The following is an 18,769-nucleotide window of genomic DNA, read 5'->3' on the forward strand; positions in this document are numbered from 1 at the left end:
TTCCCCGCGCCGGGCCGTGGCGGCGGCGAAGACTACCGTTCCCGAGAGCCCCCGCGGCGCCGCGCCTGCGCCGTTAGCGTGGAAGTGCGAGAGGCCGTTGCGTTGCGGGCAACGGCTAAGGCAGCGAAGAGGCAGTAAGCGGCGGCGCCGGCGGCTTCCGCGTTTGCCGGGGGGGGCAGGCGGGGGTGGGGGCGCGGAGCGGCGGCGGCGGCGGCGGCGGCAGCAGCGGGAGGGCGCTCGGTGGATGGGCGGTTGGCGGACGGCACCGGCGGCGGCATCTGTCAGGCGCCGGCCGTTCGCCGGGGCGCAGGGGATGAGCCTGTGAGGGCGGAGGAGCGCGGGTGGGGGTGAAGCCCGGCCAGAGCGGAGCGATGTCTCGGCCGCAGCAGCAGCAACAGCCGCCGCCGCCGCCGCCGCCGCCGTCTCCTCAGCAGCAGCCGCAGCCGCCGCCTCCGGCCGCCTCCAAGAAGCGGGACCGGCGCATCTTCTCGGGCACCTGCCCCGACCCCAAATGCCAGGCGCGGCTCTTCTTCCCGGCCCACGGGCCGCAGAGCAGCGGCAGCATCGAGTGCACGGACTGCGGGCAGCGCCACGAGCAGCGGCAGCTGCTGGCCGTGGAGGAGGTGACGGACCCCGACCTGGTGCTGCACAACCTGCTGCGAAACGCGCTGCTGGGCGTCAGTGGCGCCGGCCCGCCCCGCAGGAACACCGAGATCGTCAAAGTCATGGGCCTCTCCAACTACCACTGCAAGCTCCTGGCCCCCATCCTGGCCCGCTACGGTATGGATAAGCAAACGGGCAAAGCCAAGCTCCTCACGGAGATGAACCAGGGAGACATCTTTGACTGCTCCCTCTTGGGTGACCGCGCCTTCCTCATTGAGCCGGAGCATGTTGAAACCATTGGTTACGGAAAGGACCGCTCTGGCAGCCTCATCTACCTGCACGACACCCTGGAAGACATCAAGAAGGCCAACAACAGTCAGGAGTGCCTCATTCCTGTCCACGTGGATGGAGATGGCCACTGCCTCGTCCACGCAGTCTCGCGGGCCCTTGTTGGCAGGGAACTGTTCTGGCACGCTCTGCGAGAGAATCTAAAGAAGCATTTTGAGGAGAATCTGAGTCACTACAAAGCGCTTTTCCATGACTTTATTGATGCAGCGGAGTGGGAGGACATCATCAACGAATGTGACCCTTTGTTTGTTCCTCCAGAAGGTGTGCCAATGGGCCTTAGGAATATTCACATCTTTGGTCTGGCCAACGTGCTTCACCGGCCAATCATCCTGTTAGACTCCTTGAGCGGAATGCGAAGCTCCGGAGATTATTCAGCGACGTTCCTCCCTGGTCTGGTACCTCTAGAAAAATGCATGGGGAAAGATGGCATGTTGAACAAGCCGATCTGCATTGCGTGGAGTAGCTCAGGACGTAACCATTATATTCCTCTAGTTGGAATTAAAGGTGCTGCTTTACCTAAACTGCCTAGGAAGCTACTTCCTAAAGCCTGGGGAGTTCCTCAAGACCTCATCAAAAAATACATCAAGTTAGAGGAGGATGGTGGTTGTGTTATTGGAGGAGACAGAAGTTTGCAAGATAAGTACTTGATGAGGCTCGTTGCTGCAATGGAGGAGGTTTTCATGAGTAAGCACGGTATCCATCCCAGTCTTGTAGCTGATGTACATCAGTATTTCTACAGAAGGACTGGTGTAATAGGAGTCCAGCCTGAAGAAGTCACTGCAGCTGCCAAAAAAGCAGTGATGGACAACCGCCTTCACAGGTGCCTCATCTGCGGGGCCCTTTCAGAGCATCACGTTCCTCCGGAGTGGCTGGCTCCTGGGGGGAAACTCTATAACCTGGCAAAAAGTACCCATGGCCAACTAAGGCCTGATAAAAATTACAGTTTTCCCCTGAACAGTTTGGTGTGTTCTTACAACCCCGCAAAGGATGTGCTGGTACCAGACTATAGCCTGAGTAGTTTGACTGCTTGTAACTGGTGTCATGGTAACTTAGTGCGTCGTGTCAGAGAAGATGGATCTGTTTCGTATTTGGATGGAGACAGAACCAATACTAGGTCTACAGGTGGGAAATGTGGCTGTGGATTCAAGCACTACTGGGAAGGTAAAGAATACGATAATCTCCCTGAAGCTTTTCCCATTACTCTAGAGTGGGGTGGAAGAGTGGTGAGAGAGACAGTCTACTGGTTCCAGTATGAAAGCGACACATCTCTGAACAGCAACGTGTATGACGTCGCCATGAAACTTGTTACCAAGCACTTCCCTGGGGAATTTGGTAGTGAGATTCTTGTTCAGAAGGTTGTCAACACAATACTGCATCAAACCGCCAAAAAGAACCCTGATGATTATACTCCTGTAAATATTGATGGTGCTCACGCCCAAAGAGCTGACGATGTACAGCAAGGACAAGAGTTAGAGTCGCAACTTCCAACCAAAATTATTTTGACTGGGCAGAAGACAAAAACTTTGCACAAGGAGGAGCTGAATATGAGCAAAGCTGAAAGAACTATTCAGCAGAACATTGCAGACCAGGCTTCTGTAATGCAAAAACGGAAAAGTGAAAAATTGAAACAAGAGCATAAAGGGCAACCTAGGACTGCTTCTCCTGGGGCTGTTCGTGAGGGGCCATCATCTGCACCTGCTACACCAACAAAAACCCCGTATTCTCCAACATCTACAAAAGAAAAGAAAATTCGAATAACCACAAATGATGGGAGGCAGTCAATGCTTACCCTAAAGTGCACTACCACCTTCTTGGAACTACAGGAAAGCATAGCAAGAGAATTTAATATTCCTCCGTATTTGCAATGTATTCGCTATGGCTTTCCTCCTAAAGAGCTGCTGCCTCCCAAAGAAGGCATGGAAAATGAGCCTGTTCCTTTGCAACATGGTGACAGGATTGCGATAGAAATCCTGAAAGGTAAGGAGGAAGGCAGGCAGTCTGCTTCAGCACACTCGGCCCATGCCGTGAAGCATGAAGATGTTGCTGTGACTAGTAAAATCTCATCGAAGGAACTGCAAGAGCAAGTCGATAAGGAGATGTATTCTCTCTGTCTTCTAGCAACACTAATGGGTAAGGCTGACTTTAAGTTATACTTTAAAATTGTATTTTTAAGTAGAAGAGAACATTTTACAAACTGTAGTTACATACCTATCTTTTTTTTTCTCTTCTGTAACCATGGAGAAGGTTAGTTCCTTCATTCCTCTATTAGAATAACATGTAACATGCTGTCAGTGATTTGTTGAGTGTTAAAAATGTGTATATGAGATACTTGTTCTTTCTTTGCTATAAAGTCCTCTTTTAAAAATTGCTGTTCAGAAGTTGTTGCATTTCCTCTTCTGTCTGTCTCTCTCTCTGTTTTTCCTGTCTCTCATTAGGCACACATCTGATGTATGTGTGTGAGCTACATGCTCTCTTTTTTCCTACATCTCCCTCAGATTTCAGGCAATAAATTCAGAGCAGAAGTGAGAAGTGAGAAGGTCATATAAATCTGACTAACTGTTAATAGTTGAAGACAAAAGGACTTTACTCAGGTGCTTGTGGTTTTTATTTTCATATTTGGACTCAGGAGACTTGGACCTTCATTTGTGTACTTTCTTCATCAGGTTTCACAGTTCTTGCTGCTTACTGGCAGGAAGTAGAACAGTAATTATCATACATTTAGCTGTATGAACCAGTTGAATAGTAATGTTTACAGGTTTTTTTTATGGGAGCCTTCCCTTTTGCTGGAGGGATTTGGCGTGGCTGAAGCATGTGATGTTTCAGAAACGAAACAATTACATAATCACAGAGTGGTATGTCAGAAGTTCATCGTGCAGAACTTTGATTCCTTTCCAAGCCCGATTGTGTACTCTCATGTCTCTTGCAAGATACCGTGCTGAATCACTAGCCACCTTGTCACACTGACATTTACGCTGCAGTTCCAAAGTGCAGGAAAAGGTTAGGTTTAAAAGCTGTCTTAATTTTGAGATGAAGCTTCAAAGAGTGCTTTCCTGTTTTGAGGAAATACTGCTGAAAATGTAGTTACTGGCTTGCAAAAAATTCGGAGGCGCTTTAAAAGTATCTCAGTGACTTCAGCATTGAGGTGTCTCATTTTTTTTACAAGTGTTTATCTATAAACTGTGAGCTGATCTTGTATTCAAGAATCAATTTTTGTCTTTGACTCTCATTGCTGTTAGACTCTGCTTTCGAAGCACAGGTTAGAATAGAATTTACCTCACCCTTCTCTGGCTGCATCCATTTTGCATGACTAATAGAAGTAAAAGTGTCAGCAAATGATAAACCAACCAGTTACAACAACTTACGCAGCTACTGAATAATTTCCCTTCAAAGATACTTGTGGAAAAGATCTAGACAGTTGACTACTTACAATTGTGATTTTTCAATGGGGAAGGAAACTCTAAGAAACTTCTTAAGTCCTTGCAGTTTCTTCAGATTGTTGGGGTGGCAGTTCCTTGAGGTGGTATATTCAGCCTTTCTGGGACAAGAGGCCTCAGTGCTTCTCAATTACGTTTTTGTACTGCTAAAAACCAATGCTGCAAAGTTCTGAGAGTCAGCTTATCCTGCGTGCTCTTGCTGTAACTTTGTTCTGCTAAAAGCATTCATCTAATACAGTCAGATTAGAATGTGTAGAGGGGAGATGGTATTGAAACAGCTCTCTGGGCCAGACACGCTTTGCTCCCCCCCCCCATGCCCATGGTGAAAGTGTGTCTTCAAACATCTATAACTATTAATTCTGGATGCTTAAAAGCTTTTCTTTCATACAGGGTCTCCTGTAGGCTGACTTGATGCTTCTTTCATATTTCAGTTACTAGAATTTTTCCTTTCTGGTCTCAGCTAGTTAACTTATTAAAATTTTAGACCATGTTATTTATTTTTTATGTATATAACTTAAAGATAAGCCTTGGGAAATTAAATACTGTAATTTCTGGACTACTTAGCTTTACAAAAAATCATGCATAATGTTTTCTCCCCTATTTTTGTTTAGCTCAAAATACAGAATTCTATAAGGAAATGACTAAAGGAATTTTAATTTTACATTAGCATAGTTAAACCATTATATTTTTAAACTGATTTTACATACACCCATGCAGAAGCACTCTGGATACACGCAAGCCAAGTATGAATCTGTTTGGATCGGTTTGTTTTGCATTGACGAATTTGTCAGTGCACAAGAAATCAAAATAGCCAGCTTTAAATTAAATGTATTAATTCATACCAGGATTTGCTTGGATTTAAACAGCTTGTTTTTAAGCCAACTCTAGTTCCCTGTAACCTATGTTTATCAACTGAGTTTTTGGTTTGTTTTGCACTTCTGTGTGTCCTCTCTGCTGTACAAAGTGATGGCCTTGGGCTTCCACTGGCATAGGTTAGTCTGTACCTGCTCTTTTTCAGCAGTAGGAGGCATGCTTGTGGGTAGGATAGTCTTCATTTGCTGCCATACCTTAATGTTGTGGGGCTGAGGTCTGGTCTGAGGGAATGTGTGCTGGAGTGGGAACAGTGCAGAGAACATCATCTCTTTGATAAATGTAGTGTCTTGAGGGAGTTTTTAATCTAACTAAATGATCGCTCAAATTAACTTGTGACCTATCAGCATCTTACTCCCATGGTAAACAAAACCAAAACAAACAGTAAAACCCAACTAGCAACAAAAATGTGCAAACCACAAATGTAGGTTAGTTGAATCACACACACTAGTTCTTCTGATCTGGGAAAGTCCAGTTGTAATTGTGGGTTTTTTTGGTGTTCCAGTCTGAGATCTCTTTATCAAAACAGCATAGTTAGCTTGTATTTCTTTCAGTGGCTGATGCTTTTGTTTCGTGAGCCCTGCTCTCCGTACTTTTCTGCATGTAGTCCTTGTTAGTGTTGCATAAAAGGCTATCTAAACAACGATGCTTCTCTGGTGCAAGGCTTGAAAAATCATGCCTGGAGGGAATAGGGAATCTTTCCTTGGAGAATGCCACTAATGTGTAAAACTGTGCTTCTTCTAAAAGCCCAGTGGTTGTCTCGTGGAAGGGAATCCTTCAAATAAGAAAGGATTGCGAGATGCAGCAGTATAGGAGTCCTTAGTATGGAGTCGGCCGCTGCGTGGCTGCTGGCTGTGGCCTCCCCAAGCTTCAGCAGACTGATGACTCTGGTCTGTTACTTATCAGTGTAGTGGTTATTTTGATTCCTGTGGGCAGTATTTAAACCATCAGGAAGACTTCAGCTTGCTGCTGCTTGGGGGAAAATGAAGAGCCACAGCAGTGATACTGTGGAGCCATTGTGTATCGGGATGTGTATTTCAAAATGTAAATGAGAATAGGGATGCAGGGTAGCAGTGAACACTTTTTGAAATAGCAAAAACATGAGAGTGTGTTATCAGCAGTAATTGTCTTCCATCCATGCAGCTGTTTGAAGAAGAGGGAAAGTGGTGGCAATAGTGGGGAAGAAAAGAGAATGCTCCTTTTAAATTTTTCTTTTTTTAATTTTTTTTTTTTTTTAGTGGGTCAGTGAGAGCTGGAGAGGAGCTTCAAATTTATTAGCAAGTCAGTAGAGAGGAGTTATCAGGATAAAGTCAAAGACAAGACCTCCTTCTTCAGTAGATCATGGAAAATAAGAAAGATGAGTAGTTGGTTTTACTTGGGTGTTCTTGCTAGGACGTGAAGGCCAAATCTGAGCTTGATGTGCCAATGAATGCAATGAACCAGAGCATATATGGTTCAAGGGAATGCATTTAAAATGAATCAGATTGTGTAGGTCTCCTGTCTTTAAAATGTCTAAAGACAAAACAGGATGAAGATGCACTTTTTATAGAGAATGGGGGCTTGAATAACACCTGAAGAGCAGCGGATCCTTCTGGTGGGGGGACAGAGGAGCAGGGGAGTGTACGGAGTCCTGTGCCTGTCGGGGAAGGGAAACAGAAAAGGTGGAGAGTGGTGTGAAGTGTTTCAAAGCATAATGTAGCATATAATGCCGCTGTCACCAGGGTGAAACATTTTCTCACCTGAGGCAGGTGGGATAGGAGAGTAGCCATGGGTATGCTGTGGGATCTGCAGTAAAGAAATGCGAGGAGGGATTTAGATGTGCCTTACATTCAGTATGTGGAAGCTTTTAAAAATAACTTCTTACTTTTATTTTGCTCTTAACAGCAAGCGAAGAAGTAATATTTTACAGCCTCACACATTCCTACTATCTCTATTCTAAGTAGTAAGTGCATCCAGTTAACTTTAGTTGATGATTTACATTCTCCAATTTTAATAGAAGATTGAGAGACATGGTTATTGAGATTTTGATGCCTAAAGAAGGGTGCAATTTCTATTTAAAGTATCTCAGTATGTTCCCTGAATGTTGGATATGAAGCGGGAAAAGAAATTTTTTCTGAAAATGCATATGTGCAGTAGTTGTTTCTGCATCAGGAGAATGGAATTTATCAGTGCTTTTTGTTTGCACTACTTTGACAGCTACATCGCACGTCACTTCTCTGAAGCAGGTAAGTGGTTAGTAAAATGAGGAAAAGGGCATAGGTAAAAATGCAGATCTGAACTGATTTAGCAGGTGCTTTAGGCTACTGATATTCTGTCATTGTAACCCAATTTTTCTGTTCTTTATATTCCTTTCCTTACATGGTCTATTTTTTTTTCCCTCTCAGTGGCATTTAAAGTTGTCACATTTCAATGCCATTTTTGGCATCTTTGAAAAATGCTAGTTACACAGGACTGCTGGAGCCTTACAGTTGGTATTTTGTTTCTAACTCTCAAGAAAAGCAAGGTACAGACACAGCTTGTGCACAGCTGCCTTTCTGGACATTTTTATCTCAGCTACAGTATAAAGTCTGCTGTATGGCAGCTGTGAAATTGAGATCTGATTTTTGAGGAGGTGTAGGGATATAGAATTAAGGTTTTAATGTGCAAGGGTATGTGCTTGAATTTTGGAAGTGTGTTAGTCATTTCCTAGTTTTATGTTGAAAGCATGGGTAGGAGGGGAATGGAGACTCGTGTAAGGCCTGGCAAAGAACCAGGAGCTGCAGCTTGGATGAAATCAGATTTGGGAACCTTTGTACTAGAACATGTAGGATATTTGACTGCAGATGATGGTATGTTTTCCTGAGAGATTCTCAATGTCCTGGGCTCCTGTTCTGTAAATTTGCAATAAAAATTCAAATTCTTAATTGCATAGAAAAGAGTGAGGATTCAGCTTTTAATTTAAAGAGTTACATTTTCAGCCATTGTTTATAATGTTAAAATATGTCTGTTTAATTCTAATGATTGTGTTTGATTTTTACAGGAGAAGATGTTTGGTCTTACGCAAAGGGGCTTCCTCAGTTGTTTCAGCAGGGTGGAGTATTCTACAGCATAATGAAGAAAACCACAGGTATTTTTGGTTTTTGTTTTTATCCCTTCCTTCCTCTGTTTTCAAATCTTTAAAATTGTAAATTGGTATTGAGTCACTTGTAAGCATAAATATATTTTTATTTTATTACCATGGTACATTTTTTAGTTTCATAATGTTGTAGAACTCCTTATGCTCCCTCAGAGAGCCTAAGACTAGGGAATCTGACTAAGACTAGTTAATTCAACTTAAATCTCTTCTTTTCTGAAATTTTCTCTACAACCATACATCTCCATTTAAACTTCCTGAATTGTACAAACAACTTCAGTAAGTCAACTGATCTTTTTTATTATTTTTAATTTTTTTTTCTGGAAAGATCAAACAAAGAGAAGATCATAGGACCTGTTTCTGTTACGCTTTAAAACACTTGCTGGATAAGCAGTTCATCTTTCTAGTGTGCTGCTTAGTAGATATTTTATACAGGGGTACTGCATGTTTTAAATTTAAATGGTTGGTTAAATTTGTCTTTCATATTCCTAAGACTGTTGTTCAAAAGCAAAGCTATCCATCCCCTTCTTGCATTGATAAATGTCGCATCTTGGACTATATGCTGAATAACCAAGCAAGTAGTTAGAGTATATTTGATTGGCTTTACAAATACTACCTACAAAGAATAACATGTGTTTCTTTAGAGAAGAAAGTACTATTCAGTTATTTTCTCTCATTTAAAGTTTATTTTCACATATATATATATACTCAATGCCCACTACCTCTCACTGAATTATTAGCCCAGGTAATAGAATTATTATGCAAGTGTCTTATAGCAGATCTGTTTCCTTTTAGTTTTCTTTCTTTTACTATGCTTGTACAGTAAAGACTGGTGTATTGTTTGTGGAAAGTGAATTAGCTTAAACAGTACCTGAGGAAAAGGACATTTTGGACTGATTAATGACTAGCCAGAGTTGAGAACTTGAAATTAATCCAAGGGATTTGAATCCAGCTGGTCATTAACTCACAGAAAATGCCTGACTTAAAAGTCATTTTTGCCAACTGACAATGAAAGAACTAAGGCCGTGGGAGATGATATTCTGTATTTGAACATTATTGCATTTCTATGTGTTCAGGTATTTTGCACTACCTTAGTAGGCAAAATTACTATTTCAGCATTAACATACTTGTATGATTTTAACATTTTATGAACTACTAAATTTCCACATTAAACAATTACAGTGTGCAACAATCTATTTTTTTTTTTTTCACTTAAAGAAGCTCCTTACCTATTTGTAATATTTTAGTTAATGTAATAATGCAATTATTATACTGGACATTTGGAACAAAGCTTTCTATCAAGCGTAGGTACTGTTAATTGAAATTTGGTTTAGTAGATCTCGTTTAAGATCTTATTTTGAGATTTTAGGATTGCAATTTCAGAGGCAGTTTTGGTCTATCATAGAAGCTGTTACAGCTCTCTCTTTTGCAAATGAAGGTTGAGCTGGTAAATTATGTAGTTAAAATATGATCATCAGGCTAAGTTAGATGGATAGATGTTTGGGGTTGAATTTTTTTCTGTGTGTTTTGGCTGTTTGGTTATTGGTTCCCATGGATATGTCAAGAAAGGAGCTACATGTCTCAAGTTCTCGAAATAAAATCTCATCTGTAGATTCTTTTCAACTGTAAAGGTGAATCAGAAGCTGTGCAGGGTGAGTGAGATTAGTCAGTTGGTTCATCAGTATAAAAACAGTTTAAGAACATTTCAAATTGAGTGACCTTTTTCACTGATGCCCAGAATACTTGTTCTGACTGCATTGTATTTGATAGCACAGAAATAGGATTTGCCTTTTGTGTTTCTTCCCCTCTGCATAATTTCTGATGTTTTTCTTCAAGAATTATAAGAGAATATGAGGAAAAGTCTCATTAATTCCTGGCACTTTTTATAAAGTGATTTTTTTTTTTATTGTAGCTCTCCTTGCATAGCTGATAGAACTGAAGTGAAAAGAGATGTTGCAGCCAAGTTTTCATCTGCAGATAGCTTTTAACTCACAGAAAGCCATCGTCAGTAAAGTGATACTTCACTGCTTTTACCACAACCTGTATGGGACAAGAGTTGAAAGAGTTATTTTGTATTTTATGGTGATAAACTGGAAACCCTGATGTTGCCCATTTTTGACAGAGAGCAGCTTCAGAACTTAAATTTGTCTAGTGAACTCTCAATTTTAGCAGACAGGTCAAATTGTAAGTGGGACAATGAAACAAACAGCAGATCAAAAATATTATGCCTCATGTTTGTTTTGTAAAGGTTAGTAGTTATAATCTCCAGGACTACTAAATGTAGTAAGCCTGAAACACTTTTGTTTATCTAGCAACACTTCCTCTCTGAGAAGATGACAAACAGCAAATTTGAAATTCCTCAAGCTTAGCAGCAGTTGTATGCCCTGAAATCCTACTACAATTCTAACTAGTATGGAAGTGGTCTTAAATAGTACTTCTCCAGATAGGCAGTGATTTGAAATGTGCTCGTTGGCAGTATTCTGGATTTTTTTGGTTGGTTGCTTGGTTTTGTGTGGTTTTGGGGCGGGGGGTGGTGGTGGTAGTGATGGGGTTTGGCTTGCTTTGTGTTACTGCAAGCATATACTATTTCTTTAACTTCTGTTGTATTAGAACTGCAAGTCCCAGCAAGGTGGTTATTTTATCTAGTAATACTACAGTCCTGCTCTTGATGAGAATCACCATAGAAGGCAGCGGCATCTTAGGGGTATACTGTGATTGCTATCATACGGCATACAAGCCTAAATTGTTTTTCTCCCACAGTAGTAGGTTTCAGTGTGTTTGTTTTTACATACTTGATGCAATAAGTTTAAATACAGTAATTACTGTGTATTCAGAGCGTGCCTTAAAATGTGTTAGCACTTTGAATAACTTTTTCTGTCTTTATAGGTTTGGCTGATGGCAAGCACTGTACTTTTCCTCATCTGCCTGGTAAAAACTTCGTGTACAATGCAGCAGAAGACAGATTAGAGCTGTGTGTGGATGCTGCGGGGCACTTTCCTATTGGTCCTGACGTTGAAGAGTTGGTTAAAGAGGCCTTAAGTCAAGTGCGAGCAGAAGCCACCTCACGAAGCAGGGAAGCAAGTCCTTCGCATGGAATGCTGAAGCTGGGTAGCGGTGGAGTAGTGAAAAAGAAATCTGAACAACTCCATAACATAACTGCGTTTCAAGGAAAGGGCCATTCCCTAGGAACTGCATCTAGTAGTCAACAGCATGATCAAAGAGCCAGGGAAACACCACTTTTGAGAAAGCCTAGCACAGAAACGGACTTCAGTCCTTCTGCTAAAATTGAGCCTTCTGTATTCACAGCTGCTTCTGGTAACAGTGAGCTTATCCGAATTGCTCCGGGAGTTGTGACAATGAGAGACAGCAGGCAGCTTGACCCCACTTTGATTGAGGCACAGAGAAAAAAGTTGCAGGAAATGATCTCTTCTATTCAGGCTTCAATGGATAGACATTTGCGGGATCAGAATACAGAGCAGTCAGCGTCAGTTGATCTATCTCAAAGAAAAGTAGAGGCAGTGAGTTCAACTGCTAAAACTGGGAGCTTTCAGGCTGGCTTACCCGAACCATTTTCTGCACCAGGTGGTACTGAACACTTGAATACTGAATCAACTGATGGTAACATGGTGAATTCTGTGGGAACAACATTCCCTGCAAGGTCTAAAGCACAAAAGGGAAATTCTGTTGAGGAGCTTGAGGAGATGGATAGTCAAGATGCAGGAATCACTAATGCAACTGAGCCAATGGATCACTCTTGATAAGTTAAAATCTAATAAGGGTAGAAGAAATTACTGTTCAAATGTAATGTTTATTGGCTGGGCCACACAAAGTGATTAGTTATTAAATCTTGTATGTATGTCAAAGATTATATCATCTTATTCAGTGCATGATAAGCAAGTGTGTGATTGGCAATAGCTTTCAATATTACCATACTGCTGCCCAGGCTGGCTCTGTTACCTGTAAATTAGTTATTAGGAAATGCACTGAGATGAATATCTGCTGTAAATGTGGGTTCTTGAAAATTCTTTGTAATTTTTAATTCCTTAAAAGTCTTAAAATTTAAACCCATGCAAGGTTCTTACCACACTAGTTTAAGGTTACTGGAAAGGCTAGAACAGACAAAACTAGAAACATGACAAAGTTAATCCTGTCCCAGGTACTTAATTCCACTCAAAAATACACTATAAACATGAATTATACATAAATTTCAAAAAGCAACTGAAACTAAACTTCTGCTAAATTTGATAATGCAGCATATACAGTACTTTAATTACATTGGGCTGGCACTTCCTCCGATTTAAAAACTTTTTCATTCATACAGCTGTATACGCTTGTCAGAAATCTTGGAATAAGTGTAACTTTAGTAAACTCTCTAATTTCTGCATATCGTCAGTTTAAGCAAGTTAGAAAAAAGGCTACGTAGTGTATGATGAAGATAAAGTGAATGTGGTGTGGTTATGCATGGCTGTCTGAGCCAACACAACCATTTTGGTGCTCTGTTAGTAAGTGATAGCATGTTTTTATTTCCTCCCAAATACCGAGCTGGTCAGAGGTTGTGCAACTTTTAATACAACTACAGGAGAGAAGGAGTTGGCAATTGCAAGAAACAACAAATGTTCAATGGCGAATCCATTTCTTTTTTAAAAGATGTTGATTACTAGCATTGGTTAGTAATGGCAAAAATTAAATAACAGCTGTCCTCTTCAGAGCAAATTAACAATTTATTGGAAGGAAATGACTCTCTAACATACATTACCCTAAAGTGTTCAGTGATAATTGAGCTTTTGAAAACTCACTGTTTACTCCATGGAAACAAGGAATACATGCTGTTTCAGTGTCTATAAAGCCTGCCCACCTCTATTAGCCTCACTTCAGTGTGTGATGCAGATTTCGCTGCGTCAGTGATAATATAGCTGGTATCCACTTAAGTAGCATGTTCATCAGACCTGCAGTGCTAGTTCTTGAGAAGCAGCCCTTGTGCTTGCTGCCTAAGGATGGAATGTGTATCTGATACTGCACTTTGCTTCCTATCTCCATAGTCATATTTAAGTGCACTATTGTTGCTTCCTCTAATGGTAAAATAACATTGAATGGATGAAAGATGTTCATACAGCTTCAAAGGAATTAAGAGCATTTAAATATTGAAGTCTGTGTTTGTGCACATGTGGGTTTTTACCAGTTCACAAATGTTGTTTGTATTGTATATGTTTGTATTCGGAAAAGTCTCCTCACTTTTTACATTTCTAATCACTTAAACAGTTCTAAGCATTAGTATGATAAAAAGTCCCAGGAGGGAGGATTTATTTTTGTATGTAAAAATTAACTGAAGCAAGTCACTTAAAGAATAGCCCCTGTTTTGTCAAAGCAAATTAAAATGCCTCTGTTGGTTAACTTTTTATGTAGAGGGAATAAATATTTTATGATTTAGTACACTACTTCTAGGTAAAAAAATAAGAATCGCCTTTTCACAAATAAATGAAAAATTTTAAGATCTTAAGGTGCTAACCTGTAAGTTAGCAATTTGGAAGCTTGGAATGTATGAAGTAATTTGGCTCACCAGAACAGCCCTTGCTGATGCACTGATTAACTGGCAGGGCTTATTCAATGAGAAACAGGATGCACATGCAGCAGCTGGAAGCCTGCCAGGACTTCTGAAAACATTTAGTCTCCCATGAATCAGTCTAGCTGTCTGAAGGCTACTTCTATATAGAAAATGTTGCGTAGAGGCTTGTGCTTTGTCACAGTGTGATGTTTAGGAGAGTATAGCAGTGGCGTGTTCCTGGGAAGGAGTTTAAGTCAGGAGAGGCTGAGGAATCTCCTGGATTTCTTCCATTTTAGACAAGGTAACTATCGCTTAGAGATTTTTAACATTTTCTTTAGAAAAAAGAAGTCTTCCTCAGCTGAAAAGAAAACACAGGCAGTGTATATAAGAGAATTCTAAGTTTGAAATAAATTGAAATATTTATTGCACATCATCCTTATTTCAAGGGAAGTTGCTTACTTCTTTCATGCCTTTCTGGTAAGACTACAGAAGTTTGTGTGCCTTTTACTGTTTAAAGAGGAAGGCTCGGTTTAATTTTGACACACTTCCCATTTCAGCAGTAATTTGACATTTTCCTTCTTACCTAAATAGAAATAGACACAGATAGTAGCTCTGTTTGATTCACCCTTAGGGTCATCTCGGGTCCACTCAAGTCATGTAGATCAGAACTCTCCAGTTCCTACAACAAAATGGTCTCAAAAAGGAATGGTAAGGTGGTGTCAAAATCGCAAGATCCGCTGACGTGAATTCCTCTGGTGTAAAGCAGGATTGTGCATATTTCTTTGCGGTGTTCTTATTTCACGTAGCTTTCTCATGCATTTAAATATCAGTGTTTTTGAGAAAGACGGCTTTTGATACTCTCAAGTGAAGCTAAACTTCATCTACATGCCGGTGAGATGTGTAACTGTACAGGAGAAGTGAAATAAAGAACACTGAAGTGTAAGTTTTGAAGAGACGTTTCATTTGATTGCTAGCAGTGGGTGCAAACGTAAGTTGAGGCAAATCTGTATGCCTGTCTTAGGAGCACCAGTGTGCTTGTTGGATCTGCCTGTTCCAGTCAGGCAGATGGTGGCGGGGCACAAGGGCAGGGAAGATGTTGAGTCATTGTGGGTGCGAAGCCCTGTCAGTAGGACTTCTCAAATGGCGTGAAGAGTGTCCCTTTCTCAACAAACCCCCAACTTCTTGCTATTGAATTGCCTCTGGACTTAGGCCGTGGTTCTAAATTATTTTTCAGTACCTGCCTTGATTACTTTCTTGCCTAGGGGCCAGCCACCTTCTACAGAGTGTCTCATGACAAACAAGACTTAAAAGTATTTGGAAATCCTAAACTTTACTATGGCTTAGTATGTATAGGCTAAATGAGAGATGATTAAAAAAAAGAGAATTAACTAGATTGCTGATGAGCTTATGGGAAACCTCAAGAGAACAGATCAGTTTTCCAGGCAAATGCAAGATTTTTACTACTTCACGTGGCTGGCTGCTTAGAAAGGTTGACTTTTTGATATTGCTGTTTCTCTGTGAATTGTTTGCATTTCAGTGAGGGAAAATAAATAACAGCTTTTCAAATGAAATCATATAAATATATTTGGGATATCTTCACTGTTACAGTCACAAAACAGCAATGTATACTGTTGGTTTTGTGAATCCCATACAGTTTTAGTCTTCTGATAGACAGAAAATGGGAGCTAGACGCTGGCACCGACAGAACGCTCTAGCAGCGCCACAGAGGCACGGTGCCACAAGGCTGTATGCTAACAACCCTCTACAGCAGGCATACTTTCAAGACCAAAATGCTTAATTTACAGTCTTTCAAAAAGTAGAATCTGTTGTCGCCGTCACAAGGTTAGCAGAGTCGCATGCTACTTTTTCAATGCGCTGAAAATGCCAGGTAATAAGAGTCATAGTATGCTTACAATTGGGAGAGCGATGCTTGATCTGAAATGTATGAAAAATGAATGATTTAAGAAGATGCCACTGTTATCTCTACATTTGTTTGGCTCCCATTTTCAAATAGCAGAATCTACACGCTTTTGTAAAATAATAATAATAATATGAAGTTGATCCTTCTGTTAAAAAAAAAAAAAAACACAACAGTAAGTGGTTTCTTTTTTTTTTGCTTGTGGCTATCAGTTTAGCTTCTTAAAATTGAAGAAGTTGCTTAAGATCTTTAGAATGCAGGATTCCCTCTGAGCCCTTATGCCTGCGGTTGAGCAATAAAAGGTTGAAACAAGAGTGGTATTTTCAGAATTATTTTACGTTTAATGAGGATTATTGCCAAGAAAGGAAAGAGTGCACTTTTAGGAGGGAATGCTATTTAAAATGTATAAATAAGAATTAAAATAGTGTATATATTTAGAAAACAAATCTTTTTAAACAGTAAGTGCTTTACATGTTGAATTAAAAATAAATTAGCATAGAAACTATACCATCTTCACAGTACTGGCTGTTACCCAGCACAGTTTGGTTTGTTTTATTTGTGATTGCTGTACTAATTATATTTGATTTTTTTATCTGTAATGTAACAATAGTGTATTATAACAGTATATAGTGTACTATACTACACTTCACTGTACAGTATTTGGAATTTTCTTTGATTGCTATATTAAAACTATAAGTTAAAACATCTGCTTTGGTTTTGTAAGGTGCAACTTTTATCTAGCCTTTCACACATTAGCCTGTTTAATTAACACTGATTTGGCTACAAAATGAATGAGTTGTAATTATATTAACTTCTGCATTCTACATATAAATTGCATTATACTCGCATACATGAATGCTAGTACAGAAGTTGAAAAACCGGTACGAATCTTAGAAAAGTAAACTCTGATATCATCCATTTTGCTTTAGTTATGTTTTTGTTTAGAAGAAACTTTTTTGAAAGAAAAACTCTTTATGGAAAAGTTTTTTTTGACCTCATACCTGTTTTGAATATTTCATTAAACACATAGGACCTTTGAATTTGAGAGATTTTTTAAAAGAGGTTTTTATATATTTGAGACCAAAATCTGAGATCTGGATCTTTTTTCAAAGTTGTCACCAAGAAGAAGCTGTAGAAAAATGCTGACCAAGTCATACATGACATTTAAGATATCTTGCAATCTGTGGCTTGAAACACTGGTGAAAATGTATTTCAAAGCAAAATTTTAATGCATGCATGTAATATGCAAGAATGAATAGTATAATTTGGAAGAACTAGGCTTTCGAAAATTTGGCAATACTCAAAGATGAATTTAAGTAGTTGTCAATGTTATCTCTGTGCTTTTTTCACCAGCTACATGTGGTACTTGGTTTCAAAAATTGGCTGTAATCATAACTTTTGAGCCTAAAAAGAAGTCATAAAACCCATCTGCAAAACTCTGTGTTACTTCTTCCTGTATTTATTGAAAGGCTTTAAATCAAAGTGTGCTAGCATTAAAGCATTCTTTAAAATGATGGGTGTAAATATACGGAGTTAATTTTGATTGCGTGTCATATCATGAAGAATTGAAAATTATCCTTCGGAAGATTTGTATTTCAAAGGCTTAAATGCTTAATGCTAAGCTAGAAATTTACTCACCTTTATTAATGCAGTGTTTGTAATCTGAGCCAAAACCAGCACTGGACGTATGAAGCAACCAAGTTACGAGTGCTTTCAAAGTGTTTTCATTTTTCTTCTGCTATTAGTTGTACAGCCTTAATATCTGCTTATTTTTTTTATTTTAGATGGGAGTTGTTGGGTTTGGGTTTTTTTTTTCCTTAGTTATGTTCATAGCAAAACCGTTCTAACATCCCTGCAAAACCCCACCTTCCTGCCAGAACAAGACCCCTCACAGCATAATTTTCTCCCTAGGATCAGGGTGAGAGTGAACCTTGGATGTTCATCAGCATGTGTAGTGAGTTGTGGAAGGTGCTTTTGGTATTATGAAGAGTCGATTTGAACACGTATATTGACTGAAAAGTGAATGGAAACTGTGTCGCTTTACTTACTGTTGAGTGGAGTTTACTGAGACTTTGATTTATGTTGGCTTCCACTGATTCGTGATGTTTTGAATATTTACTTCTTAATGATAGGTAGGAAAAGTAGTAGTGTTTGGATCCATAGTAGACTTGATGGCCGAGCTAACGTTACGGAAACCTGGTTGCCACAGCTGATTTGAAATGGGTTATTCTGATTTGAATTACCTAAATTGATGTACGCTGGGTGATTCTGAACATTTATTAAAACCATCAAAGGCATTAGGCTTTAGTGTAAGCATGACCTCTGTTGCAGTAACTCGCAGACACTTTAAGAGGCTTCAGAAAAGACTATTATTCTCTGTTCTGTTAATGAAAGGCATTGATTTGATGATTAAGAGATAGCTGCACAGACTTGTATCTGGACTTCATCCACCTCTGTTTTTTTAAATGACTACCTAATTTTGTTTTCTGCTGGAAATAATACTTCTAGTGGCTTGTCTTGCTGGTAGCAAATCTAATTTCACTTCTAAAGTGATCCTGCAGATCTGGACTGGGTCTGTGCTGTTTGGAAACTTGTATTCAATAAGTAAAAAATTAAAAGAAAGACAGCAGGTGGAAGGAAGTTACCAGAAATTAGAAGAAGGTTTAGAAGGTGCTATGGTTCTTATTAGCCAATAGTCTGTGGAGCCTGGCTGCGTGACATGCACCGTCATTTCTTATAAACCTTTAAGGCACGGTTCAAGCAACTTCTTTCAGAATAAGAAAACTTGATTTTATAGGCTATTTTGTCAACTCAGTAGATAAGATTTTCTTTAAAATGAAGCTTCTTTCAGATTGTCACATTGTTGTATAAATGTAGAGAGATACTTGCCAGACGCTACCCCCTAATCCTAACCTCTGTTGTCTTTCCCACTTGCATTTGTG

At 39.9% G+C, this 18,769-nt stretch overlaps 1 protein-coding gene across 1 annotated transcript; it reads left to right on the top strand.

The window, feature by feature from the left end:
• The first annotated feature begins 273 nt into the window (after positions 1-273).
• On the top strand, positions 274-17,316 carry VCPIP1 (valosin containing protein interacting protein 1). The gene is made up of 3 exons (XM_082308354.1): positions 274-3,081; positions 8,275-8,361; positions 11,254-17,316. The coding sequence occupies exons 1-3, from the start codon at positions 372-374 to the stop codon at positions 12,123-12,125; spliced, it is 3,669 nt and encodes a 1,222-aa protein (XP_082164480.1). The 5' UTR covers positions 274-371; the 3' UTR covers positions 12,126-17,316.
• Positions 17,317-18,769: the final 1,453 nt, after the last annotated feature.

The sequence above is a fragment of the Platalea leucorodia genome, assembly GCF_965183815.1.
Source record: "Platalea leucorodia genome assembly, chromosome: 1".
Classification (NCBI taxonomy): Eukaryota; Metazoa; Chordata; class Aves; order Pelecaniformes; family Threskiornithidae; genus Platalea; species Platalea leucorodia.

Coding starts and splice junctions, on each gene's coding strand:
- VCPIP1 (XM_082308354.1), top strand. CDS start 372: ATGTCTCGGCCGCAGCAGCAGCAACAGCCGCCGCCGCCGCCGCCGCCG. Junction 3,082..8,274: donor TCTTCTAGCAACACTAATGG/GTAAGGCTGACT, acceptor TGATTTTTACAG/GAGAAGATGTTTGGTCTTAC. Junction 8,362..11,253: donor CATAATGAAGAAAACCACAG/GTATTTTTGGTT, acceptor CTGTCTTTATAG/GTTTGGCTGATGGCAAGCAC.